Here is a 25,311-nt window from a genome sequence, read left to right on the forward strand (position 1 = left end):
ACGATGTGCAGGAAGAAGGCAAGAGCAGCAGCAGCAGTACTAAGTTGAGTGAGTGCCTGGGGCTGGAACTCAGACCCAAACATGGACCTAAAAGGGGTTAGTCTGATGCGGACCCCGGTACCATCCGATCGGGTTTAGTCGTGTTTCCACTGCGACGTTCCAAGGAAACCTTATCAAGTCCAGTGCAGAGTGCAAGTATTTCTTCGTCGCATTTCGAATGCCAGTTCCAGTCGATGCTCAGCACCTGCAACCAACGAGTACCTATTCTACAGTACAAAGAGATTCCGTCACATTCACTGAGATTGTCACATCAACCAGGACGTAGAAAAAGGACAAGAGCGAAATCCCCAATCCCCACCTAAGGAAACGAGTACAGAAAGAGAGCCAAAAGAAAAAAGTACCTGTTCACATCGCGAGATGCAAGCCCACCCATGCCCACCACCGCAACGCCTAGAGAGTATAGTATGCGCCCGTTCTCCATTCCGGTCTAGAGAATAGCCCAGCAGATAGTCCACTAATATAGAAAGCGAAAAAAACAATACAAAATCAATCATCAGATGAAAATGCGCCTAAGAACCGTTGCCCAATGTAAATCAATCGCTGTCATCTTTAGGTCGACGGCCACCTCTCTTTCGTTTCGGTTGTTCATTTTGATCACTGCCATCATCTTCATGTTTCCGACTCGGCGGTTGGTCGGGCACCTTCGCAATGATATCTGCCAGAAAGTCGAGTACCTCGTCCTTGGCCACGGCTTGTTTGAGGTGCGAGGCCGTGACGCGTTTGGAGTTGCGATCCTTGGCTTCCTTGGCGGCTTTGGTGACGAGAGAGATCATAAACAATTCGAGGGCTTTCGCTGTGGGGAGAAAAAGAAAAACAAAAGATTAGTACAAATTTTAGATTTCGGACACGCGAGAGAAGTACGGAGGATGAATTGTACGTACAGACAGCAATTGGCGTAACCTGCGCGACTTTGCCGACATCTTCATCGGCCTGCATAATGCGCTTTATGCGCGCAACGGGGAATTTGGTCTTGACCTCGACGGGGACCACCACAGGAGCAACAACAGGAGCAGGCGGGGGAGGAGAAGGAGAAGGAGGTCGGACAGGCTCCTCTTCCTCCGAGACCACCGGGTCAATGTATTTGGAAGTGGGCTGCGGCGCGACCTCGGCGGCCTGGTGGGCGATACGCGTCGAACGGCGAGCCATATCCGGGTGTAGATGTGTCGCGTCGGCGAAGGGATAGAGATTATATTGATTGTATTGCTGGGGAACCCTGCTTGGCGGGGCCGGGGGTTGTTGATACTGCGGGGTGAAGAAAGGTGAGGCGTCGTAGGAAGCGCGATGGGCGAGCGGATTCCCAAACGGGTAGACGGAGTGGTTGACGGAAGGGGAGATGGGGGATTGGAAGGTGGAAAAATCAGGGGATCGTGGGCGGTAGGAATTGTCTTGTTCGGTCATCGCCTGTGGGGATTAAACGGGGTTTTTTATTATTATTTATTTTTTTTTGTGAACAAGGGCAATGAGAAAATAATGCGCGTGCGCGCCTAGAAGCAAGAAAAAAACAGGCTAGTATAGAATAAATATGGGGAACTGGTTCTTCTCGTACCTTTACCGCCAGTAGTAAACTCGGTGGAAATCGTGTTCGAGGGTCACAACGGTCACAAGAAGTGAAGAATCAATAGAATAGTGAGAAGGTTCAATCTAATTTTAGAAAGACATGAGACCTTTAAGTGATTATCATATCAAAGAGAAACAGTCAAAAGTCTTCGATGTGTTTTTCTCGATGATTAGTATTATTATCATAATAATAATAATCAAGAATCATTGAACAATGAAGAGGATAGGGAGGGGATGTTTTTGTAGATCGCGCGCAGCGGATGGCCCGAGCTTTTGTCCCTTGTGTTGTGTTTTGAGAGGTGGACAATACGGTAATAGTGGTGTAAAGTAGTGTAAGATCGTGTAAAGTAGTGTCAAGAACCAGCAAAGTGCGTGTGCCCAAGAGCAGCCGGGGAGGTGGCTACAGCAGCTACAGCAGCTACAAGCAGCCAGAGAAGAGAAGGTCCGGGTGTCTTTCCTTCCGGGGAGCAGCGGCCGCCCTTTTTAACCCTGCGCCTCCGTTGTGTCCTGCAACGCTAGGCCTGGTTTTGCCTATTTTCGTCCTTTTTGTTTTTCGTTTTTGTTTTTCGTTTTCGTTTTTCTTTTTCGCTGTTCCTTTTTTGGTTTTTCTTTTGGCAGTCATTTCTCGAGCACTCCGAGTAGTTTCTTTCAACTCTCCCACTTCCTTCAACCTGGGTTCAACTGGTCAGCTGGAAAAAAGATAGCCCTACCACCATCCATCCCATCATTTATCCACCACACCCCTTTCCCTTTCTTTCACCTCATTTCAACTTCCGCAGACTTGATGACGATGACTACACCACCCAGTCACCACAGCCGCAGCCTACCACTCCCCCAGCGAACGAACCACTCCCTCCTTGCCACCCCGCCCGTAGAACTATGGCATCTGGTTTACCCACTGATTGGATCTTGACTGCATTTACCTTTACCGCGCGTGATTCATTCCGTCGAGTCAGCGAGGTCGATGATGCAAATTCATCCCTGCTTCCGACGCCTGTCTACCTTACACAGCCTATCCCTTTTTTTTCGGGGGTAGGGGAGTCATACAGGTGATTTGATGCATTTCAACTCAACTCTTGCATGGAAGAGCTGAGCCATAGTTTCCATAGTCTTTGCTGTGTTCTGTGTTTATTTACTTTCCCTTCGTGATCATGATTGATCATGAGTAATACCCTCTCACCCCTCCCCCATTTCCCTTTCCTGCCTTCGAAACAGGGCATCACCATTACTACCACGGCACTTGATGATGATAATAAGAGCTCTTGAGACTCAAGAGGGGCGCGAGAGACCCGACAATCAGGCAGAAACCGGAACTTGTGGGTATCGCCATTGTTTGGGGGATCTCTCGTTGTTGGCCAGTTCATTCTAGCCATCCTCAAGTCATTGACGGCATAAAATTAACTTGATCTAATCTGACCATGTGCTGCTTAATTGTTTGGTGGTGCCTGCCCCTGTTGCCTTGCCTAGTGTTTTACGTGTCAAATGAGAACTTGGGATGCATGCGGGTTGATGAACACCTTGCGATCCTTCATAGGTAGATTGGAAGTTACCGGAAGGGAGGACAATTCCGGCTGCCAGGTGCGCATAGCCTAGTGCTTACTCACTTGCAACCAAGTACTCTACCTTCATGATGAGGAGGAAGAAGGTGCTGCTGCTGCTGCTGCTGCTGCTCTGTCGTGAGCCTTGCCATACATGGGATTAATGCAGCGAACCTTATAACACTGATCACGCCGTAAACGCCGGGCGGTGTAAATCAATCGTCACCAACATGACATGTCTTAGTACAGTACTTGTAGATGTATCAGACGCGTGCGATCGACAAACACAACACGTTCTGAGAGATATTTAGGTTGTACAGGTACATAGTGATAGTCAAATAAGATTAATCAAGAGTCCTAAGGGGGTAGGGACTGTAAGCTTTTTGACCCATAGAGTTCTTGTTCAATTTGTTTTGCGATTGTTGCTGTTGGATTCGAGAAGAATACGCGGAGTTATAGTTGAGTCAAACGAGGTGACTTGACCTCCTCTGCAGGTGGTGGGTGTTTCAAGTGGTTGATAGAGAGCGAGCTGAGACTCAAGTCATGAAACCGAGAGAGACCGCGGCCGGGGAGGAAGTATTATTGTTCCGCTCCGGCCCGCTGTCCGACCCTCCAAATTTGGTCCCGGCAGGCAAATGCGTGATCCCATCGCGATCGCTATTCACCACCTGAGCTAATTTCCCCCAAATCTTAACATTGCTTCACTTGTGGTGACGCCAGCAGGCATGGCCCTTGTCTCCCGTTGATGGCGCACTGAGCATGTGGTTTATCTTCGCCATTCTGGCTTCCACCTCTCTTTTCTCCTAACATCAGTCGCCCGCACGTCTCTCGTCCCCATCGATTGATTTCTTCGCTTTCCACTACCCTCCAGAACAGAGCCGGTGGTGATCTTCGCGATGGCTGTCGCAGACCAGCCTTCGGGCCTGATGGATATCGCCAGGTAGGCTAGATCTTTGTGTCTTCGTTCTATAGTTTATTGTGATGACTGATCAGCCCTCCCTGCGCCGGACAGCTCATTGACGCAGGATGAGATTCCGTTCAAGCTGCGATGCGCCATTTGCAATAAACTGGCTGTCAACGCTTTCCGCCTTCCTTGCTGCGACCAAGCCATCTGCGAGAACTGTACGCGCGACCTCTTCCAGTTTGATTCTTTCCCAGTCGTCTTAGCTAATCCGCAATGATCAGGCCAAGTGTCTCTCCCCGAAACATGCCCCGTCTGCGCGCATACTCCTCTCTCTTCTGATCTATGCAAACCGAACAAAGCCCTTCGAACTACCCTCAAGGCCTTCCTTCGCACCGAAGAAAAGAAGCGCGAGAAAGAACGGCAGTCGGCGACGCCGGCGACGCCCGCGGATGCGACTCCAGCTCAACAGGAACTTCCGGCTGCAGCAACTGGTGCTGGGGATCAGCCCGCAGAGGACGGTCCGGCATCTGGCACTGCTCCTGTTGATAATGTCACTGAAGAGCCCACTACCGGATCTAACGATCCAGAGCCCAATGCGGACAACGCCATCAGCAGCGAACCTGCTGAGGCTTCTGCTCTGGTAGGCCTCCGAAATTAAGTATAGTTTGCCCCGCTAACACGATACTCTTGCAGGGCGAAAATGACGAGAATTCTTCAGCGCCTCTACCGGATCACTTAGATGAGACCGCCCAAGACGGAGCTCAGGAGGATGGTCCGACCGATGAGAACCAATCCGCTCAGGCCAACGAGGAAGATGTCTCCCAGGGCGGGGAGCCGGGGTCAGTGCCTCCCAACGGTATGGGCTTTAACGCGGGCGCCGGCATGTTTCCCAACATGGGCTGGAACGCCGGAAGCTTCAATCCGATGAGCCAGTACATGAACAATGGAATGTTCAATTTCCCTATGGGTCAGTCTCCGCCCTGTCATCTCTGTCTGCCATTCCTTTACTGACATGCTACTTTAGGAATGCCTGGAATGGCGATGGACCCGATGGCCGCGAATCAGGGTATGTTTGGGGGCTACGGGATGAACATGAATGGTATGAACATGGGAATGAGTTTCGACGCGGGTCAAGGGATGTTTGGGGGATGGGACGGCTCACAGAACAATATGTGGAATGGAGGCCAAGATAAATTCAATCCAAATGCTTTCGCAAATGGTATGGGTCCGCAATACGGGGGCCCCTCTGGCTTCGGTGGATATAATATGTCTCAACCCAACCTTGCTCAAATGCAGCAGCAACAATTCCCTAGCCAAGATTATCAGAACGGGTCGTATGGCTCGGGGTATGGCAGAGGCAATTTTCGGGGTCGCGGTCGTGGTGGATATTTCCCTAGTGGCCGTGGCCGCGGCGGTCTTGCTGGTGGACATATGCAGGCCGCTTACCCCCCTAATGCTAACTACCCAGCGTTCCCTAACCATAATGCCTCTAATATGAACCCGGACATGGCGGCCGCTCAGTCGCAGGATGGCGCTGCTGATATGTCTGGGGAGTTCGGTCAAGGAGACGCTCAGGAGGTCAACGAATCAGCCCCCAACGGTGAAGTGGTCGACGCACATGATGATAATGTGCCCAATGATGGCACAGCCACCGAGGGAAATGCTGAAAATGGTGAATCGAATCCCACTGATCCCAATGCTGCTGCTGCTGCTGCTGCTGCTGCACAGGAGACTTCGGCACAGGAAGAGACCCAGCTTCAGGGGATCCCCACCATTGATAGTCTAGACCAAGTCAATGCCATGCAGGCGATGTCGAACTTCCCCATGGGAATGCCAGTGCCAGTGCCAGGTCCGATGGGAGCTGGATTTGGAAGAGGCGGAGGGTTCATGCGTGGCGCTTTCTCCGGTGGAGGACGAGGAGGAGCTTCCTTCATGGGAGCTGGTGTCAGCGCAATGTACCCCGAGCCTCGCGGTCAAGGCGTGGAAGGCGCACCTGCCGCGCCTCGAGCCATGCGAGAGGGTCTGCCCAACACCAGCGTTCTCCGACAGCGTAATTTTCAGCTTCCTGGGGCACGATCTGGGGCTTCATCTGCGCAGCCCCCTAATAGGTGAGAAACTTTCAACCCGCTTAGCTCAACTTTTAACTAATCATCCTTCTCCCAGCGCAAGCGCTACGCCGACTCAGGACGATCAGCGACCACGATCAACCTCCCGCTCGAGATCGCGACCGAGATCGACATCCAGAGCCAAGAGCCGGTCACGATCCCCTCAGCCTTCTTCCCAACAGGACGGTCGTCGCTCGTATCGGCAACGCTCCATCAGCGTGGACATGACCGGAGACGATTCCGAGCGACGCCGCGAGCGGCCCAGAAGACCCCGTCGCGACGACAAGTACGACGAGGTGTCCGGTGCAGACGACGGCCATCGCACCCGCTCTCCTTCGCGTGATTCTCGCCGTTCGACTGCCCACGGCCGTCGCGACAGGGACCGGGACAGGCGCAATGGTCGACGGTCGCATCGCTCCCGTCGCCACCGCAGCTGGAGTCGCAGCCCCAACCGCAATGGGGATGATGCCGCCACCACCGCCGCCGATCGGCTCTCGGTCATCCCTGAAGACAACGGCCGCAGCAAGATGGGCGACAGCTATCGGGCCAGTAGAGACCGCTCCAGCCGCTACGACGACGAGCGGGATCGAGACCGTGACTCCAAGCGCCGTGAGCGAGACCGCGACTGGGACCGGGACCGCGATCGTACTCGTGACCGCGACCGGGATCGGGATCGCTACCGTGAACGCGACAGAGATAGAGATCGGGATCGTGATCGGGACCGTGACCGAGACCGTGATCGAGACCGCCGTGACCGGGATCGGGACAGGGACCGTGACCGTGATCGTGATCGTGATCGTGATCGTGATCGTGATCGCGACAGGAAGCGCTCCCGCCGCGACCGCTCCGGATCGCCTGCTGGCAGTGAATACTCCTCTCGCCACCACTCCTCCCGAAGGGACAAACGAGGTCGTGACGACGAGGGTGGCGACCGCCTGCGCGAGAAGGCGACCACGGCCTCGGCCGCCGCCAAATCGGGCGAGCCCGAGAAAGACCCTCACACCTTGGAGCGCGAAGCCCGGAACCGCGAGCGCATGCTCAAAGAGCAACAGCGTCGCGAGGCCATGCACGCAGACAGGGATGGCGGCAAATCCTCGTCGTCGCGGAAGCGGGACGGTCGCGGGATGAGTGGTGGCCGCCGTCTCAGTTACAAGTATGAGGATGAGGAGACAAACGATGCTCGTGCCGCCCGGGTGGAGAAGGAGAGAGAAGCAGGCCGGTGGTAGTTGTTCCCCTCCCTGCCTGACTGCCTTATCATGACTACGGTCGAATCAAAGAGACAGCGCATCTCTTTTCATTGACTTACTTTCCGTCACAATCTCCAGACTCATCTCTTTCCCTCCCACCCCCCTTCCACCCTCTGCATATTATACCAACTATCATCCTCTCATATCCTCCATATTCTTCCCATGACACAGAGCATATAGACGGACATCCATCTGAGCTTGATTCTTGAATCTTCCCTTTTTCCGTCCCCATCCTCTCAGACTCATGTGGTCAAAAGGCAGCATCCTCCCCCCAATGAAAGGGAGTAAACAAATCATCAGCAGACAATGGCGAGACACTTTCATCTCCTTGTGTCGTTTCCAATCAAGGCACAATAGCACAGGTTGAAGACGCAAGCGAAAGCGAAGATGAGAATAGTATGAACAATAAAATCACAACCTTCACATGAAATAGCCATCTATGAAAATCAGCTGCTACCGATAAGTATGGATTCCACTATCAAGAGTCGCATAAGGACCACGATTCGGGAATACCCCGAAATTCGTAGATGTAATTGTCATGAGTATAAGATAGCTACGCAAAGCAGACATATGCACACTAGCAACAAGACAACCATGCACAACTCTATCAATTTATAAGTTATGTAGACATCACTATGCAAAAGGGGCCGTCGGGCCAGCAAAGGGGGATAGAGCTTGAGGGGCGAAAAGAGAAAGTAGTTACATTTCATGCACACACACACGCACACAATACAGTATACATCAGAGGTCCTGTCCGTTGATAGGTTTGGTTTTGAGGGAGATCGCAGTTTGCTCCGAGATTAAGAAGAAAAAGAGAGTCATAATAGATACATGCAGTACCTAATTGGAGGTAGTTTGGCTGGGGTTGAGATTATGGGTGATGTAGATGGGGAAAGGAAGGCGAGAGGGGGCAAGAGGAGGCGAAAGGGAAAGGCTTAGCCCAGCTTAGCCTTTAGGGATTCGATCTCCGCGGTCAGGCTCTGCATCTGCTGAGCCTGGGAGGCGATGGTCTTGGTTTGCTCGGCGATGAGTTCCTTGATGGCGCCGATTTCCCGTTGCACGGCGTCGGCAGCGTTGGCGGCGCTGGTGGAGATGCTGGGCGAGGGAGTGGATGTTGCTGGGGCTGGGGCTGCGACAGTGGGGGTGGCGGCGCGGGGGGTTTGGGCGGGAGAAGCCTGTCATTCATGTGTTAGTTTTGCGGAGGTGGTGAGATGGTTGAGAAGAAAGTTAGGAATTGTACGTACCTTGGAGGAAGTGGGTTGTGCCTTGGTCTCCTCTTCCTTCTGGTGCCCTGGACTGGCCTTGATGGTGGGCGAGGCGGCTTCGGGAGTGCGAGCGGCGGGCTTGGGAGCCTCGTCGAAAGCGGACGGCTCCTCGGGCTCAGCCTCTTCTTCTTGGTCGGCGAATTTGTTCACCATGGCGGCCATGGAAGCACCCTGGTCCTTCATGGAGGCGTTAGGTCTGGCCACAGGGGTCGGCTCCGGGGTAGGTTCGGCCTCCTTCTTGACGGGGGCGGGCTCTTCGGCCTTGGGAGCGGCGGGAGCAGGAGTATCCAAAGAAGAGGTGGGCTTCTCCTGCACTCCGGTCACTTCCTTCAGTCCCTCACCCTCGTAGAGGTTGGCCATGGAGATCTTGGGCGGGATAGCCTCCTTGCCAGCAAACCACTCGTCGGGGCCCATGGCAGGCTTGAGGCCAATGGTTGGGGGGTAGATGTCGTCCTGGAAGGTCTCGGCACGGCGGGGGACGATGAAGGAGACAGGCTCAATGTAAGAGTCATTGACGGTCTTGAAGGCACGGATAACTTCATTTTCATGGGTGTTCACACCGCGCTTGGGCATGAAGGCGATACCGCGCTGGGGATCGGCGGACTTGTACTCAGCAAGGTATTCGAACTTGTCGTTCTCCAGCTCGAAGTAGCGGATGTTACCGTCACTGTATCAGGTTAGATAAGCCCCAAGTCTATCACAGAGTATCACTCACCCTCTGCCAGCCAGGTACAGCATCTGAGTGCCTTCGTCCCAGAATGGCATGCAGACACCAGAGATGGAGTCAAGAGTCTTGAACCCGTTGATAGGTTCGCGAGGAGCGCGGATATCCCACAGCGCCAGCTGGCGGTCACTCATCTTGGAGAAACCGGTTGTCGCGATCCGGTCGCGTTCACCCAGCCAGACAGAGCGACTGTTCTTGGCTCCCGAGTGTCCTTGTGTCTCGTGCGCGGGGCGCTCTTGACGCACATCCCAAATGCGAAGCTTCTTGTCTCGGGAGGTCGTGACCAGGAGGGAACCGTTTGCGCTCCAGGACTGCGATTGCACAATATCACCCAAGTTCAGGGTCAATTTAGGGGCGCCGGCCTCGATATCCCAGATCTTCACAGTGTAGTCGCCCGAAGCCGTGGCCAGAATGTTCTCGGCCGCGGGGTTGAAGAGAACGTGTCCGATCTTCCTATGATGGCGTTAGCGAGTTTGGCCCAGCGCTATATAGGAAAGCGCAACGAGGATGCTTAGATGAGAGACATACTTGGGGTGGCCGGAAAGCTTGCCAACAGGAGCCACATCTTGAATCTCATCGGGATCAACATCCGGGGAGAGGGTGAATCCCTCAGGTACACGCCAGAGCAGAACCTATCACGCGACCTGTTAGTTTGTTTGTTCGATGGGGTATCGCAAACGTGATCGAATTATTGTACCCTTCCGTCGTCGGAACCAGACGCGATGAGGTCGTCGTTGAAAGGATTCCTAGCCACGTCAGCTCACTCTTACTCCTCCGGAACTGCGAATGTCGGCCGTTGCTCACCAGTCGGTGTCCAAGACAACAGCAGTGTGACCACGGAACAGAGGCATGCGCTCGGGCAGCTTGCCCCGCTCTTCCAAGGGGATGACAGCAAAAGCACCACCACCACCAGCCTCCCAGTTCACAGAGAGGTACTTGGGGTTAACCTAGTCGCACGGTCAGATTATCCGGCGGAGGCGGCTTAGGGGCGATGAAAGTGGCCGGACCTTGACGAGGTTGGTATCCCAGGCATTTCTGGAAATACGAAGATTATCATAGCATTGCTCCTGTTAAAGTTGTGAGGACCGAGTCGGGTTGCGATAGATCAGAAGGAAGGTCGCGCACCTTTCTCGTCGGCCGTCCGAAGACGTGTCCTGCTACCTGTCAGATTGCGGGCAATCGGAGGGGAAAGTGGAGGGAGGGGGGTAGGGGAAAACTCACGGTACTTAGAAGAACGCACGAAACGACCAGACATGACGCTGGTGTGTCAAATTGACAATTAGAATAGTATGAAGGGAGGAAGTAGAAACGAAAAGGAAGCAGGCAATGACAGAAGCAAGAGAACAAGAGACAACGGGGAGGAACAGAGGAGGAGTGAGAGTGGATGGTGGAACGGGGCAGGCAAGCTTGTTCTTGTTCTTGGTTTGGTCGGTCTGCAAAGCAGCAGCGGCGCAGCGGCTACTAGCTCAGTAGTGGTAGACTAGAAAGAAGGGAACAAGTGGAAACCCGCGCGGGCGGGCCAGAACTGGAGTAAATAGTCGCAGATTGACGGGTCTAGTCAAGTCGAGGACCCAAGGAAACAAATGAGAAAGGGTCTGATGGAGTATCCAGAGATGTAAAGAACTGAAGCTTTCACAATAGCAAATGACTTTTGTGCCTTTTGTGGACACGGACACTTGTCAGGTGAAGTTGTACAAAGCATTCCTCTACATCGAATTGATCAACGAAGCTTAGAAAATGGTAAGAATCGAGTAAATACGAGTACGACGATCAGAGCAATACCACTAGTCTTTACCTGGCCTAGCGCGGCTTCTCTCCCCCGCCAGTCAGCAGCTGACTCAGCCGAATTTGTTTACCGCCCTCCCGTCGCTGGAGAAACCGACAAGTTGCAACAGAGACAAACCACCGGCTGGCCTTGGATAGCCTGTTTACTGCCGGGTTCAACTCCTCTTCATCCGAACGCCAGCCCAGCCTGCACCTTAATTACACACACCCGCCGCCCCTCCTGGCATGTTGCAGTCTCAGTCTTGTCTCCACCCATTGCAAATTGCTCTTCTTGCTTTGCTTATCCCACGCGTCTCGAGTGCGACCTTGCTTTGCGCCAGATTTTGTCCTCGTCCGCTGTCAACTTCGTCCTAAGAATCCTCTTGACCAGTTAGGGGCTCGTGGCTCCCTGCCCTCAGTATGGAGAACGATCACATGGTAATAGCAAGTGGCATTCAGTCGGCCACACAGTCAGGCTGACGCGATAATAGATCCAGTCGAAGACGTCGTCACGAACTCGAATCCCAACAGTCGGCCTGAAAGAAATGAATCCGGCTTCAACAAACGCCCGCTCGGGGCTCGTGCAACCCGGTACTATCGCTGGCGCAGTGACAAGTAAGACTTCGGGCCTGGCGCGTACGTCCCTGGAGGTTTGTTCGGGGGTGGAGGAGTTTCGACACTAACAAGATCAGAGCCGGGCCGTCCACGAAGCACAACCCAGTCCGCTGCAGCGCCTTCAACATCCCGTATCGCCAGCAGCACAGTAAAGACGCACGGCCGTGCGAACACTTACAGCTCCAATACCCTTGGCCGCTCCGCATCTACTGTCTCAAGAACAAAATCGACCGTCTCATCTTCCGCCGGACCCACCGCACGACCGCACACGAGTATGTCACGATCACACACGGTTACCAATTCCCGGAGACCAATGGCCAATGCCATCCCCCGCGCAGCCACGGCAATGGGCTCTCGTGAACAAGAGGACTCGGAGGGTACCATACTTGGAAAACGTAAGGGTAGGCGCGAGTTTGACTGCTTTTCATCCCCTGCTACCGTACCCCAGGCCACAAGGAATCTCCCAAGCAATGAGACTTCCCGGACCTGGTCTTGGACTCAGCGTGTGGACTCACCATGCTCGCCTTTGGACAGACCGGCTTTGGTTCCTGGCCCCATTGATCCCTCGGCTTCTAAACTCCCTCTTGCGCATCATGCTTCTATGAGTCAATTGCGTTATCATGCCCTGTCTTCTAGATCTCCCTTCACTACTCCCGTCAGACCACCTCCATCTACCCCACTTCTGTCCATTACTCGCTCTTCCCGAAAGCCTCCTCGTTTACCACAGTTTCTTACCAAAGATTCAAGGATCAAGTCTTTTAACTATTCTATAGGTGGCGATTGGGACCTGGATCTCCGAGAAAAGCGAATGTATGACCTTGTGCGAAGCATGGAAGAACGTGTCAGTCAACAGGGACAGTCGAGCACAGCGCTGAAAGATGCAGTGGATTTATACAAGTCTAGAGGTAAGGGAACAGTGCGCGCTGATCGTGGCTTTCTGTGCTAATTAGAACCCATTTATAGTGAGTGAACTAGAGGCATCGTCGAAAGAACTTACAGAAACAAATGTTACCCTGCGTATCGAAATGGGTTCGATGGAAAATCGACTTGCTGGTGCGGAGAAAGCACTCAAAGACGCACATAGAGACCATGAATTGATCGTCGACGACATCAACGCCCGCCGACGTATGGAATTGGAGACAGTACGGTTAGAGGGCAGAAGAGAGATGGAGACAATGCACTCGCGGTACCAAGAGGAGATTCAGGAACTCAAACGGCGCTTTGAGAACGAGATGGAAGAAGAACGAGCTGCGCGGATGCGCGAACTCAGTCAGATCACTTCGCAATCTGCACTTGACACACAGCGCACGCATGCCGAACTTGACAAGAAGGAACGAGAAATCGCCACCTTGCAACACGACATACACGCACTGAAAGCCGATTTGGAGCGTGAACGCAAGGCCAACCGAGACCTGAGGCACAATCTGGATGCAGCCAGCACCAACACTGTAACTATGGAGTCATCCGTGCGTGCGTTGAAAGCCCGCATCGAGTTCCTGGAGTCCGGTCGCGAAGAGCAGTCCCAGGCTTTTGAGCGTCTAAACCAACAAATGATGGACGCGCTGGCTGAAACGAATGCCACAAAGGAAAAGCTCCGCAAGGAAGAGACGTTAAGAAGGAAGCTTCACAACCAGGTACAAGAGCTCAAAGGCAATATTCGAGTCTTCTGCCGAGTCCGCCCCTCGCTGCCCTCGGATCCTGTGAATCAAGTCGCTCAGATTCAGTTCCCGGATGACGCCGAGGATTGCAAAGAGATAGCAGTGCTGGGCCCGGAGGAGAAGAGCAGCCTTGGAGCAATCTCGAGGAAGAACAGCAATTTCTCATTCGATCGTGTATTTGGGCCGTCTACCCAGAACGCGGAGGTCTTCGATGAAATCAGCCAGCTGGTGCAGAGTGCTCTAGATGGATACAATGTGTGCATCTTCTGCTACGGCCAGACCGGCAGTGGTAAAACCTATACCATGTCATCTCTTGACGGTATGATTCCTCGGGCCGTGCACCAGATTTATGAGACGGCCACTGGCCTCGAGGAGAAAGGCTGGAGGTACACGATGGAAGGTAATTTCGTGGAGGTGTACAACGAGAACCTCAACGACTTGCTGGGCAACCCCGACGACCTGGATAGAAAGAAGCTCGAAATCCGCCATGATATGCAGAGGGGCAAGACCATCATAACCGATGCTACCACTGTCCGCCTAGAGTCGCCTGAGATGGTTGAGACCATCCTCAAGAGGGCCGCCTCCAACCGCTCCGTTGCAGCAACCAAAGCCAACGAGAGGTCTTCTCGGTCTCACTCGGTCTTTATTCTCAAGCTCATCGGTGAGAACGATATTACGGGTGAGCGCAGCGAGGGCACCCTTAACCTCGTCGATCTCGCTGGAAGTGAGCGCCTCAGCCACAGTGGTGCTACTGGCGAGCGGTTGCGCGAGACACAGAGCATCAACCGCAGTTTGAGCTGCTTGGGCGATGTGATCGCTGCTCTGGGACAGGGCAAGGAGGGTGGACATATTCCCTACCGCAACAGCAAGGTACGCTGCGCACATGATGATTTGGGTGTCAGTCAGCTAACCACATAACAGCTAACCTACCTCCTCCAATTTTCCCTCGGCGGCAACTCGAAGACCCTGATGTTTGTCATGGTCAGCCCGCTGCAAGCCCATCTGTCCGAGACCTTGACCAGTCTCAAATTCGCTACGAAAGTACATAATACGCACATCGGGACAGCGAAGCGGCAGGCGCGGATTCGCGAGTGCTGACTGCGGGCAATTTTTGTGGATTGAATGATACCTTTTGAGTTCCTTTCTGTTTGTCTGTTGTGCTTTTACAATGTGGGATGTTGGCCTTCATGAACCAGGCCTTGGCAGCGGAGTCTTGGAGTATGCTTTCTTATGTGAATAGGGTAATGGACAATATCAGCCTTCTTGCTGTTCAACGGTCGGAGAATTCACTGTTTGTTTGTGTATAATGTGTTGTTCTGTAGTTCGGCCTTTGCGGGCTTATAGTATCCAGTATATATTCAACCACAAAGCCTCTGCTCTGGCTTGTGTTACTTCTTGTTTCGCTGGGATATAAGTTGATATCAATCCAGCTTCTGAGACTCTCTGAATTGATACATGTCACAATGGTTATAACATGCTCTGAAAGCATTCCATGAACTATGCCCTAAAAGACAGTCCTCTCTGGATTTGCCAGAAGCTGGATAAGATGGACAGCTGCGAAGCGGGAAGAAATGGCAGAAATGCCGCAATCCATGGGCTCACCCGCGGCTCGGGCCTACTGGAACGGACATGCTTTATCTACATTACACATATCTACTGATGCATCGAGACTTCTTGTTGATCATACTTGAAGAGTCAACTCGATCTGCCGGTTCGGCGGGGCCGTATGTCTTTTGAGCCCAACCCACCCGGTCAATAATGGCTTTACCTGTCTGATCATCTGAACCCACTTTCCATTGTGTCCACCCAAGAGTCAACACCATCATCATCATCATCATCATCTCTACCCTCGCGAGCTCATCTTTCTCGTCTCTTGCCAAGTGATCTCACGCTGTACTCGGATCATATTCAACGGCACTTCATCCCCGGACGCATCATCTCGCTGGCTGACATCCAACGACACGAGCTGCTTGGATAGGTGCTCGCCCGGCGGCCGCAGGATCCGGTTGGCGCCTTCAAAGCTCTGCAGCTCGGAGCCCTTGCCCTCGATGCCCGTGGTGCGCCCGCCCGAGACACCGATGCTGCTTGCGAACTTGGACGAGAGCGCCACGAACAGCGGCCGCAGGGTCGGGAGACAGGCGGAGATGATCCCGCTCGCGCACTCGATCAGGCACCAGGTGCATGCCTTGGCGAGCGTCCAGGTGGTATCCGCGGCTCGAACTGGAAGAGCGTGGAGAAGCGGTAGGCGCTGGTGAAGACGACGCTGTTTGTGCGCGCGAGATGTAGGTGTCAGTATTTTAAGCTACCCTCGCTGACCTATGATCTCCCCGGGGACAATGGCAGATTGGAGAGGTGCGGTCTAGGAATTAGAGTGGGAAGAAACGTACAAACTACCTAGCAGGAAAACAGCGATCACCGACAATCGATGCGTGAGGGAGGCGTGCAAGCCCCAGACCACATGCACCGGCAGCGAGAGGATGGCCACATCGGTCACAATGTTCGGCACCGCGTTGCCGATGAAGGATCCCTTGAGGTTGATGCAGCTTCCCGGGAGATTCGGATTCCAGGCCTTGGCGATCGGATCGCACTGGAACACGCTCACGCAGATGATGGCCAGAACCCAGCCGACCGCGATCCCGCCGAGGATGATGGCGGCCAGTCGGAAGTTTCGCGTGGGGAAGATACGCGCGTTCATGAGGAGGATGGACACTTTGATGATTCCTACGGTTGTGCAGTAGACGCATTCGAACGCCATTAGCAGCTTGGGGGGGTTTGTATTAGCTCCGGCTCGGCTGGGCATGGGTTTCAGCGTGGATCTGGGATCGAACCTTGGCGATTTTCGTGACGTTCGGGCTCGGTAGCTCGTCTGCATGGCGGCCCATGCCGTAATGAATCACTGACATGCATCAGTCAAGGCCGAGGCAACAAGGCCCTTGAGAGGTGGGAAGACTCACTGGTCAAATTGAGTCCGCAGGTTGCGAACAGAAACAACTAGGTTCGGAGAGCCAAATCAGAATCAGACTGAACAGCTTTGATCCTACCGGGCTAAACTTACCACCGACAATAGCATGGTATAGTCGTCCAACCCAACTGACAGGCCTTTCTTTCTCCGTGCCAGAAGTCGCAAAAGCACGAAAAACAATCCCAAGGCGGTCATAGCAATGCTTAATACTCGATTTGGGCCTTGATGGCTCCCGTGGATAGCTGTCCCCGAAGCCATGTCAACGACAGTCAACCGAGTTCGGTCACAACATGATTGAATATGGACCGAAGGAAACGAGATCCGAAGATGATGAAGAGCATTCCATAACCACAAAATCTTGCTTTTGGCCGACCGTATCCCTGACAGGGGACTTTCTTTCAACGTCCCTGCTAACGCCCCTGCTAGTGCGGTACAGTACCTTTTGCGCACCACAACCCAGGTGTGGTGTCATGACGGGCCCGCGGAAGACCTTGCGCTGGAGATGAGTCCTCCACTAGACCATGAATCATTGTAGGCTAGACCGTTAGCCCGGGTCACTAAACACACTACTGTGCTAGGTTGGGGTGGTGCGACGGCCGACCGCACACTATCTCTCGGTGACAGGCCGTTTGTGGGGCTGACAGCGGCCCTAAATCCACCGTCTGGGGATCTACGCGGACTATCATTAGACAATTTAAATGAGCATCCCCCCCTTTCGGATTCGGACCACGGCATTTCCATGATAAGGACTACTCTATAAGTACAGAGTCATCTTCCGCGAGCGCAAGAGACACCACCGGGTCAATTCGCACGCCAGAGAGAAAAAACGGGGAACAACTTGAATCCACGAAACATAATGACTGCCAACGCAAAACCTATCTTCGTCTTCGTGCCTGGTGCATGGCACGACCCGGATACCTTCGACAACATCCGTGACCTCTTACAGAAGCGAGGGCACGACACTGACGCCGTCGCCAACCAGTCGGTCGGCGCAGCCGATCCCTCCGTTGGCCTCCACGCCGACATCGCTCACACAAAGCGTGCCCTCCAAGCGCTGGCCGACCAAGGGCGCTCAATCGTGGTGGTCGCGCACTCATACGGCGGGATTGTCGCCGCCGGCGCAGTCGAGGGGCTCGGGTATACGTCGCGGGCCCGCGCAGGCCAGCACGGCGGGGTGATCCAGGTAGTGTGGATGGCGGCCTTCGTCACGCCCAAGGGCAAGTCGCTCCTCGACATGCTGGGAGGGAACTGGTTGCCCTGGATGTCGTTCACGGTGAGCGAGACCCCCCCCCACCTTCCCCTCACCCACCATGGAATAGGTAGCAACCGCAGAAAACCCGCCCCCCTACTGATATCTCCACAATGCAGACCCCCGACGACGGATACGTCTACACCACCCAGCCCGAGAGGATCTTCTACCACGATCTGACCCCCGACGCCCAGCGCCACGCCATCGCCAACCTGCACCGCCATCCCAGGCCCTCCTTCCTCGAGCCGGCCGTCCACGAACCCTGGCGCGAGATCCCCGCCTTCTACCTCTTCTGCGACCAAGACCAGGCGCTGCCCCTGGCCGCGCAAGAGGCCTTCGCCCACACCCTGGGCAACCCCGGCCGCTATCACGTGGACGCATCGCACTCGGCGTTTTTGAGTGTGCCGGAGCATGTGGCCGACGGGCTGGTGCTGGCGCTGCAAGAGGGGTTAGAGAAGACCGGTGCTGGCGCTGGTGCCTCTAGTGGGACTAACCGCGTTAGTCAGTTATAAGTTAGATCGTATAGTGGTCTCCGACCAGGGTGGAGGAATATAACTTCTATCCTGGTGAGATACATATAGTGCCATTAGTCCGTGCAAGGGTAGGGCTATTGACAGGGGCGAGGGGGCCAATCATTTTTGGGTTACTGTAGATAGTGCCTCCGGTTTCTTTGTCTCTTGCTCCAGCATTGTCCCGCTATAATGTTGGGTTTGGACCTATCAGATCCCAGCGGGATATTTCGGCCGCTGTTGGGGGGGGAGGCAATGTTGTAGCTTGTAAATGAAGGTGTGCATGGGGGTGGAAATGAAATCGAGCGGGGGTGGACTTGTAGCGTGGAACTTCTGTCTTTCATTAAAATCGATACCAGAATCACTACTGCACTATGTAATCTTACTATGCGCTAAGGTGAAATGCCAGAATTGCCCCGAATGGTATGGTGTAGTCATGTTGCATGATTTCGCATCAGGAGGAAAGAAAAGGGTGGGAAAGTGGGCAGAATAGAAGAACTGAAGACCATGGTCTCCCAATGCGAAATAGGGTCGACATCGCTATTTCTTGAGCCGAGCTCTCGCCCTATAAGTCAAGGAAGAACTTGTCGACCTTGTTCCCGAGCTGTTCGGACTTCTCGCGGATGCGACCCTCGTCCATGACGCCCTCTTCGCTGACGAAGGCATCGACCATGTGCAGGGGCACCCATTCGAAGTAGATGTTTTCCACGTCGACGGTGGCAGCGGAGTTGCTCGTATCGTATTGTTTGGAGCCGCCGGGGCCAGCCGCAGCTTTCATGCCCTCTTCCAACACGCTAACGCCCTTGACGCCGTCGCTGCGCCAGGTGGTCATGACCTCGAGCGGGGAGTTGTCCTCGTGCTTGTCGTCGTCGATGACGCTGGGGGCGCCGTTGATCTTCTCGAGGTCGCTGAGGACGACGATCTGGGCGTCCGGGCTGACGTGCCGCGTACACAGGGCGGCGGGCAGCGAGCCGGTCTTGTTGCTGACCCCCCGCGTGGCGGAGAGGCGGTCCACCCCGAGCAGCAGCAGATCCACCCCGGCGGCGGCGATGGCGGCCGACGCGTCCGTGTACACCTTGACCCGCAGGTTCTTGTGGGGGGTGTCCGCGAACCGCGACTTGAAGTTGGAGATCAGCGACGAGGCGATGCTGGCGCCCTCAAAGAGGGGCCGGGATTCCAGCACCCGCAGCTCCAACAGGTGGATGTCCAGTGAGGCGTACGCGTCCAGGATGCTGTCGCGGATCGTCGAGCTCGCCGACACCGTCAGGATCGTGAGCTTGTCCCGCGGCTCACCGTGGTGCAGGAAGTGGTACCGGATGTAGTGGGTGAAGGCGTCTTTGACCTGCGTCGCGCGGCTCTTGCGACTGGCTAGGTGGTGGTCCAGCACCGCGAGCATGCGCTCCCACTTTTGCTCGTCGGAGTGATTGTTGTTACGGCCAGGGCTGTGGTTGTGGTTTTCGTCGTGGTGGAGGATATCGTCGAGTTCGGCGAGCACGCCGACGAGCGCGTTCATCGTCGCGGCGCCCATGCTCTCCCGTCCGTTCTTGACCATGTGCCACGCCGCCATGCGCACGTTGGCCCACCATTGGGCGTCCATCCCGTTCTGGGTCTGGACGAGGAAGTCGCGGAAGATCATTAGCGCGATGGTCGTGAGCTCCTGCGAGCCGCTTTCGTGGTCATTGCGAAGACGCTCCAGCCCCGTGGCGAGGATCTTGACGGCGCGCTCACTGCGGAGATCGCCTTCGAACCATACGCGGCGGAAACTGTCCTTAAGTCGGGGCACGGTGGGCGAGAGCTCTTCATTGAGGATCGCGGATGGCGGGTGCCATTCCCAGCCTGTATGCTCCCAGTCAATCTTGAAGGACGGCTGTTCTTCTTTAGCCGTCGATTCTTTTGGCGTGTTTGCATTGTAAAGGAACGCAAATGGATGCACAGTCCACTCGCGCCCGGCGGACGGATCGCTGAATGTGAACGGTTTCCCCGTGCGCCAATGCGTGAGATTCGAGGTATTGAGCCCTGTTTCCTCGGAGAGTTCGCGCCAGGCGGCTGCGAGCGGGTCGCGGTCGTCTGACGATATGCTGCCGGATATTGGGGCAAGGTGGCCACTGATTTGACTCTTAGATGTGCACTTCTACCCAAGGCGATCAGGAGACAAACCAATATGTTCTCACTTTGTCGCTGCGTTTGAACAGCGCTACGAGCGGTTTCCCATCCTTAAAATTGAAGATGAAGGATGAGACGACGGCGCGCTTTTCGAGGGGTTGAGGTTGAGATTGGTCGTCGAGAGGTTCATGAGACGGTGGCAGGGATGTTGCCATTGTGCTGAGGATAACGTGGATGAGATTATAACAGAGCGTAGTATAGGATTGTTGGGTGTACGCTCATGGAAGCGGGTTTGGGTCTGACTCTGTAGATAAGAGAGAGTGCGGGCGCGGGAAACCACCCCCGTCGAGTTGCTGCCAAAGTTCACTCTGTTGGGTTGACGGAATCAAGTGGAGTAGAGCCAGAGAGCCAAGAGGCAAAAAACAGAGGTATAAATCCCCACGCGAAAAGTCGGATGATTGCGGGCATTTGGTGTCATAGTCACATCACGCCACGGGAGGGGGGCCGAGAACAAACGAGCGACTGCGCATAAAGAAAGACGACAAAACGCAACTTCCCGAGTATGACAGAAAGCTAGGACCACGCCATTGAGCAGTATGTACAAAGCGACAGGTTCCAGTTCGACGGGGCTGATACGGGGAGTGACAAGAGCAGGAGGGAGAGGTGGTGGGAGGGAGAATGGCTGGCGGCGATGGACAACAACAGCGGCTGCAGCAGCACATGACGTCAGCATTCGGCAAGCAGCCCGGCCTCGCGCTGTATACAACAAGTTCGTGATCAAGAACATCCACAACCACTTTCCCTCTACCCCGTATTCTTCAAACACCACAAAGCACTGGCAACGACAACCACTACACTTCCCTTCTATTCAGACCTCGCGATTCCACAGCTCAGCCGCCAGAATGCCCACTTATCCCGGCTCCTGCTACTGCCGCAACATCACGTATGACCTGTCGCTCTCCTCCCCGGACGACGCCCGCACATCTCTCTGCCATTGCAGCAGCTGCAAGGTTCAAGCTCCTCTACTTTCCTTATACCTCCAACTTTATCCCCCAAGGTCCTTAAACCCTCTCCCAAAAAACCCAAGGGCTAACACCGACGGCGATGGGGCCATGGTGCTCGTCCACAGAAAGCATTCGGCACCAACTACGGTCTAACAGCCAAGGTCCCCAAGGACGCGCTCACGCTCAAATCCGGCCAACCAAAGGAATTCGTCGGGGACAATGGCTCGGGATCGACTATCCATCGGGAGTTCTGCGGGGATTGTGGAAGCTTTATTCTCGAATATGGGGTACATTCTTCGCGTCCACTATTTGCTTGGGTCTGATTGATTTACGGTATGCTAACTTCGCTTGGGAATGGCTAGGATGCGGTGAAGAATGATTTCCGTTATATCTGCGTGGGGACGTTGGATGACCCCGAGGTCCTGCCGCCGAAGGGGGAGTTCTTCTGTGAGAGTCGAGCGAGTTGGATGCCAGAGATTCCTGGTGAGTTGGTTGCGGGTATACCCCTGGGATATGCTATGGGAGGAGGCTAATTTGGTAGATGTTTTTCACAAGCAGAAGATCAAGGAGTAATGTCGGGTTACGGTCTAGGATATAACTGTTTCTTGATGCGGGGGTGCGTGTATTTTATAGCCTTCAGTGAGAAATGTGATTTACTTGCGAAATGCTATGCATTTTCTATTATACTATGCACCACCAAGTCGGGAGTAATCAGCTTGTCCTGAATGATCAGAGCATTGAGGCAGTCGTTGCTGTCCACCCGACGGAGCCCAGCCTCGAGAGTGGCCTCGATCCCGGCCTGAACGTGCCGCTTGGCGACACGACGGCGGGCCTCTTGTAGGTCTGTGTCGACAAAGATCCGGTAATCAACTAGCTGCGCGACATCGCGCCATATTTGTTCGTTCAGCAGGCAATAGTTGCCTTCGACGATGACGACGGACGTGTCCGGAGTGATGACAACGCCGTTCTCCACGGGGTCTTTTGCCTCGTGGTCAAATGAAGGTGCATAGATGGTTTGCGATTCGACACCAAGGTTGGCTGGCGTGTCTATATCTGCCCACTGGCGCAGCTGTTGGATAACGGCAACGAAACGGGGTGCATCGAACGTCCAGGGCGCACCGCGACGAAGATAGGCCTCTTCTCGGTTGGGGAGCGTGTCTAGCACAGCCCGCGAGAGATGGAAGCCGTCCATGGAGAGAAGCGCCGTGGCCAGAGCGGGAGAAGTAGATCGCAGAATCTGAGCGACTGCCGCTGCAGTGGTTGTTTTTCCCGAGCCCGGGATGCCAGCGATAGCTACGAGGAGCCTTTGCTTGTGATGAGAGCGGGCTTTCTGGCGGATTATATCCGCAATCTTAGCATATTCGGCTTCCATCTAGGCCAGAATGTCAGTTATAAATTGGTGAGGATAATAGAGGCCGGATGGGGTGATTTCCATACCTCTGTTCAATAGACCCGTTTGCAAGCAACACCTGGGAATGCAGAGAAGACACAGACTGCCCTCCCTGAGAGCCATCGACATACTGCACGTAATTTGCTCGATAGTCATGTTGAACCATTGGGAGGGGGATCGGTTCACAGTGCTCCGATGTCGAAAGTGACTTCGTGCGTGGCAACATGGCTAGACTTCGACATTCCAGCTTTTTGAGGAACTTCTTCTTTCGTTGAATGTATGCTTCTTGTGAAGCAACCATACATCAATGGAAATGAAATCGTGTAAACGGCGTATCAATCTACTCGAATCCCGCTGAGTTGAGGTCGAACTCGGGAAATGACAAGTTGCAAGTCAATTTTGGGTATTTCCCCGCGGGTCCCAAGTTATCTTGTGGTGTGCGGGGTTATCAACGTCTTTCTTAGGCTGCTTCATGCAGTCATCGGTCACTGATTAAGATTCTCGCAAACGCGGGGTGGGATCCACGACTTGGCTTTGTGTCGTCGATCTGGTAGACTTTCTGGCTGATTTCCGGGTCGGGGCTACATAGAAACAAAGGATCTGTTGATCTAGACAATGCGAACAGCGCGGGCGCACTTGGTCGCACGGCACGCCCCAGGCCTTGCAGGCTTTGCAGGGCTGGCACGGTTGGTCTTGCTGAGGGGGAGCGTGGGCTGGCTGTTCAGGTGCAGGTAGTGTATAGACGGGGGCTTTTGTGGTCGAGCATATGTAGTTGGTGGTGGATTTCGTGCGATCGGTGCACTCGACGCGATGCGCAGAAGTCTGCGGACTGTCGATCATCCATACCGACCACAGCCACTGGGAGAAGCGCTTGAGAACGCATGCTCGTCCGATGCGATTCTTGCGTGCGAGATCACACTTCAGGTGGTTCTGGAGACGCGTGATGGCGGTGTCGGTCATGATGGCTGCTGGCTCGGGGTTTCTGTGATCATTCGATTCTTGTTAAGTAGGAAGGTAGGTTTCGCTGGCGAAAGTCGGGTAATTAATGGCTCTGTTGGCAGGACCACGAGAGTGACAAGTGTCAGACAACTGTCAGACCATCGCATGGGAGACGGGGAATTCTTATAGACTACAGATACCTAGTAGTAAGGAATCAAGGGGTTGTTGTCATTGCTGGAGAGGTGGACATTCCCTCCGCTCCGCCCTGGCCGATTTACTCCAACTTACGAGCACGGGCTCTTTCAATCCCCCTCCATTCCATGGGTTTGAGACGATGATTGGAGTGTAAGCCTTGGGATCGACCTGACGTCAGGCTCGAGCGGGCGGGGGACGAGCAAATAAACCGGTGTCTTTGTCTGTTGGGAACCCGCCAAAGTGACCGAAGTGACACGAGCGGAACCAATTACTATTTTCCTGATCCTGTTCCTCCCGGGCAATGCCTTGGTTTGATGTTTGATGAATGGCACCTCAACCACACCACTTGCAGTGCTTGTAATTATGGATGACTCGATTGGTGACCGAGATATCCGTCCGGGGTTGACTGTAGACTGAGTATCCCCTTAGTATTGTCCAGAAATTGTGCGTACTCTGCACTGTACTCCGTACATCCCTGCATATCAGTCGGTGTGTTTGGAGGTTAGGGCAGGACAAAGGGGCACTGGCAATAGCAGCGTGTTCAGGCATCGGTGTGTTTTACCCCTCCTGCACTTGTCCCTCTCTTCTTTCTTCTCATGGACAATTCATTCATTGATACCACATCCGCCAAAACTGTCGAGGCAACCACTAAACCACTAACAGGTGGGCCACGTCTGACAGCGATCTGCAACACCACTCGCATCCACCCCGCTCGTACCTGTATACCTGTATGATACCTCACGTTGCCAAGCGATCGACCAGAATCATCTGACCCTTGACCCAGAAACACAGTTGACTCATCCAGTCGCACGATCAACAATCGATTACAACTAAAGTAATCAATCTCGGCAACACCCGAGCATCGATTTCGTTCCACTGCGACCGGGAGATCTTTCCATCGAAGCAGGGCACTCGATCCTGGTTTTCGCATGCTTGATCCTTCAGACCTTCCCACTCTTCAACTCGGAGATTTACAAGTATTTTGTGATGGAAGTACACCCGAGGGATCTCTACGTTCGACAGGCAGAAATGCAGGCCGGGTTCGAATTTTCCGATGCGATTCCGTGGACGCAGGAAGCAAGGAGCTTCTGTCAAAAGCTTAAAAGCCAATAGCAAACATGGATAGCGGCAGCCTCTTGCAGCTAAAGACATTCTCCCCCTCCTTCAGCCCCCTCTCCCTCATGCCTGATTGAGTTTTTTTTTTCGGTCGAGTTGTCTCCATGGTGGATGACTTGTCAGCTCGTCTGCAGCGCGCAGACTAGCCGCAGCACCGTTCCGGTAAAAGCGGCTCAGGCTGCTCGCGTGTCTTCTGCCGAGTTTCGGCCTTGCCTGCATCGTCCCTTGAGCAGCCAGCAGCCCAAAAGAACACTTAAAGATGCCATACGCCCACGATGACTGCAAATTTCCGCACAGTCACCAACTCAGAGAAGCTTAGAGAGGGGGGTCGCAGATTGAACACCATCCTGAATGGCAAGATCTGACCCCTGACCCCTTCCTAACTGTGCGTACACATTGCTCGTGCC

General features: G+C 54.2%; 9 protein-coding genes across 9 annotated transcripts; 4 read left to right on the forward strand and 5 right to left on the reverse strand.

Moving 5' to 3' along the window:
• Positions 1-593: 593 nt before the first annotated feature.
• Positions 594-1,458, reverse strand: nctA (negative cofactor 2 transcription regulator complex subunit BUR6; the record flags this gene model as incomplete). The annotated part of the gene is made up of 2 exons (XM_020198779.2): positions 594-853; positions 942-1,458. 2 exons carry the CDS (start codon positions 1,456-1,458, stop codon positions 594-596), a joined length of 777 nt encoding a protein of 258 aa, XP_020052946.1.
• A 2,414-nt stretch (positions 1,459-3,872) lies between these two features.
• ASPACDRAFT_1859281 (uncharacterized protein) lies at positions 3,873-7,520 on the forward strand. The gene is made up of 6 exons (XM_020197664.1): positions 3,873-4,095; positions 4,168-4,277; positions 4,341-4,699; positions 4,753-5,026; positions 5,084-6,167; positions 6,223-7,520. The coding sequence occupies exons 1-6, from the start codon at positions 4,052-4,054 to the stop codon at positions 7,388-7,390; spliced, it is 3,039 nt and encodes a 1,012-aa protein (XP_020052947.1). The 5' UTR covers positions 3,873-4,051; the 3' UTR covers positions 7,391-7,520.
• Positions 7,521-8,081: 561 nt separating this feature from the next.
• On the reverse strand, positions 8,082-11,117 carry ASPACDRAFT_125317 (coronin). Its single transcript, XM_020196809.1, has 9 exons — positions 10,622-11,117; positions 10,526-10,554; positions 10,408-10,467; positions 10,205-10,347; positions 10,098-10,146; positions 9,929-10,032; positions 9,392-9,853; positions 8,656-9,343; positions 8,082-8,586 (listed from the first exon to the last, which is right to left on the reverse strand). The coding sequence occupies exons 1-9, from the start codon at positions 10,653-10,655 to the stop codon at positions 8,347-8,349; spliced, it is 1,809 nt and encodes a 602-aa protein (XP_020052948.1). The 5' UTR covers positions 10,656-11,117; the 3' UTR covers positions 8,082-8,346.
• A 180-nt stretch (positions 11,118-11,297) lies between these two features.
• Positions 11,298-14,801, forward strand: ASPACDRAFT_1874723 (putative kinesin family protein (KlpA)). The gene is made up of 5 exons (XM_020198043.1): positions 11,298-11,602; positions 11,656-11,800; positions 11,857-12,684; positions 12,743-14,307; positions 14,359-14,801. The coding sequence occupies exons 1-5, from the start codon at positions 11,585-11,587 to the stop codon at positions 14,533-14,535; spliced, it is 2,733 nt and encodes a 910-aa protein (XP_020052949.1). The 5' UTR covers positions 11,298-11,584; the 3' UTR covers positions 14,536-14,801.
• Positions 14,802-15,280: 479 nt separating this feature from the next.
• Positions 15,281-16,594, reverse strand: ASPACDRAFT_46780 (uncharacterized protein; the record flags this gene model as incomplete). The annotated part of the gene is made up of 5 exons (XM_020201840.1): positions 15,281-15,700; positions 15,854-16,198; positions 16,266-16,333; positions 16,392-16,428; positions 16,493-16,594. The coding sequence occupies 5 exons, from the start codon at positions 16,592-16,594 to the stop codon at positions 15,281-15,283; spliced, it is 972 nt and encodes a 323-aa protein (XP_020052950.1).
• A 661-nt stretch (positions 16,595-17,255) lies between these two features.
• ASPACDRAFT_46781 (alpha/beta hydrolase) lies at positions 17,256-18,160 on the forward strand (the record flags this gene model as incomplete). The annotated part of the gene is made up of 2 exons (XM_020201841.1): positions 17,256-17,672; positions 17,768-18,160. 2 exons carry the CDS (start codon positions 17,256-17,258, stop codon positions 18,158-18,160), a joined length of 810 nt encoding a protein of 269 aa, XP_020052951.1.
• A 562-nt stretch (positions 18,161-18,722) lies between these two features.
• Positions 18,723-20,475, reverse strand: ASPACDRAFT_34564 (translation initiation factor eIF-2B subunit family protein; the record flags this gene model as incomplete). Its single annotated transcript, XM_020200052.1, has 2 exons — positions 18,723-20,262; positions 20,315-20,475. The coding sequence occupies 2 exons, from the start codon at positions 20,473-20,475 to the stop codon at positions 18,723-18,725; spliced, it is 1,701 nt and encodes a 566-aa protein (XP_020052952.1).
• Positions 20,476-21,162: 687 nt separating this feature from the next.
• ASPACDRAFT_46783 (GFA family protein) lies at positions 21,163-21,837 on the forward strand (the record flags this gene model as incomplete). Its single annotated transcript, XM_020201842.1, has 4 exons — positions 21,163-21,270; positions 21,390-21,551; positions 21,627-21,747; positions 21,806-21,837. The coding sequence occupies 4 exons, from the start codon at positions 21,163-21,165 to the stop codon at positions 21,835-21,837; spliced, it is 423 nt and encodes a 140-aa protein (XP_020052953.1).
• A 94-nt stretch (positions 21,838-21,931) lies between these two features.
• Positions 21,932-22,636, reverse strand: ASPACDRAFT_34199 (phosphoribulokinase/uridine kinase family protein; the record flags this gene model as incomplete). The annotated part of the gene is made up of 1 exon (XM_020200026.1): positions 21,932-22,636. The coding sequence occupies one exon, from the start codon at positions 22,634-22,636 to the stop codon at positions 21,932-21,934; it is 705 nt and encodes a 234-aa protein (XP_020052954.1).
• Between the last annotated feature and the right edge of the window lie 2,675 nt (positions 22,637-25,311).

This window comes from Aspergillus aculeatus (genome assembly GCF_001890905.1).
Source record: "Aspergillus aculeatus ATCC 16872 unplaced genomic scaffold ASPACscaffold_16, whole genome shotgun sequence".
NCBI classification, from domain to species: domain Eukaryota; kingdom Fungi; phylum Ascomycota; class Eurotiomycetes; order Eurotiales; family Aspergillaceae; genus Aspergillus; species Aspergillus aculeatus.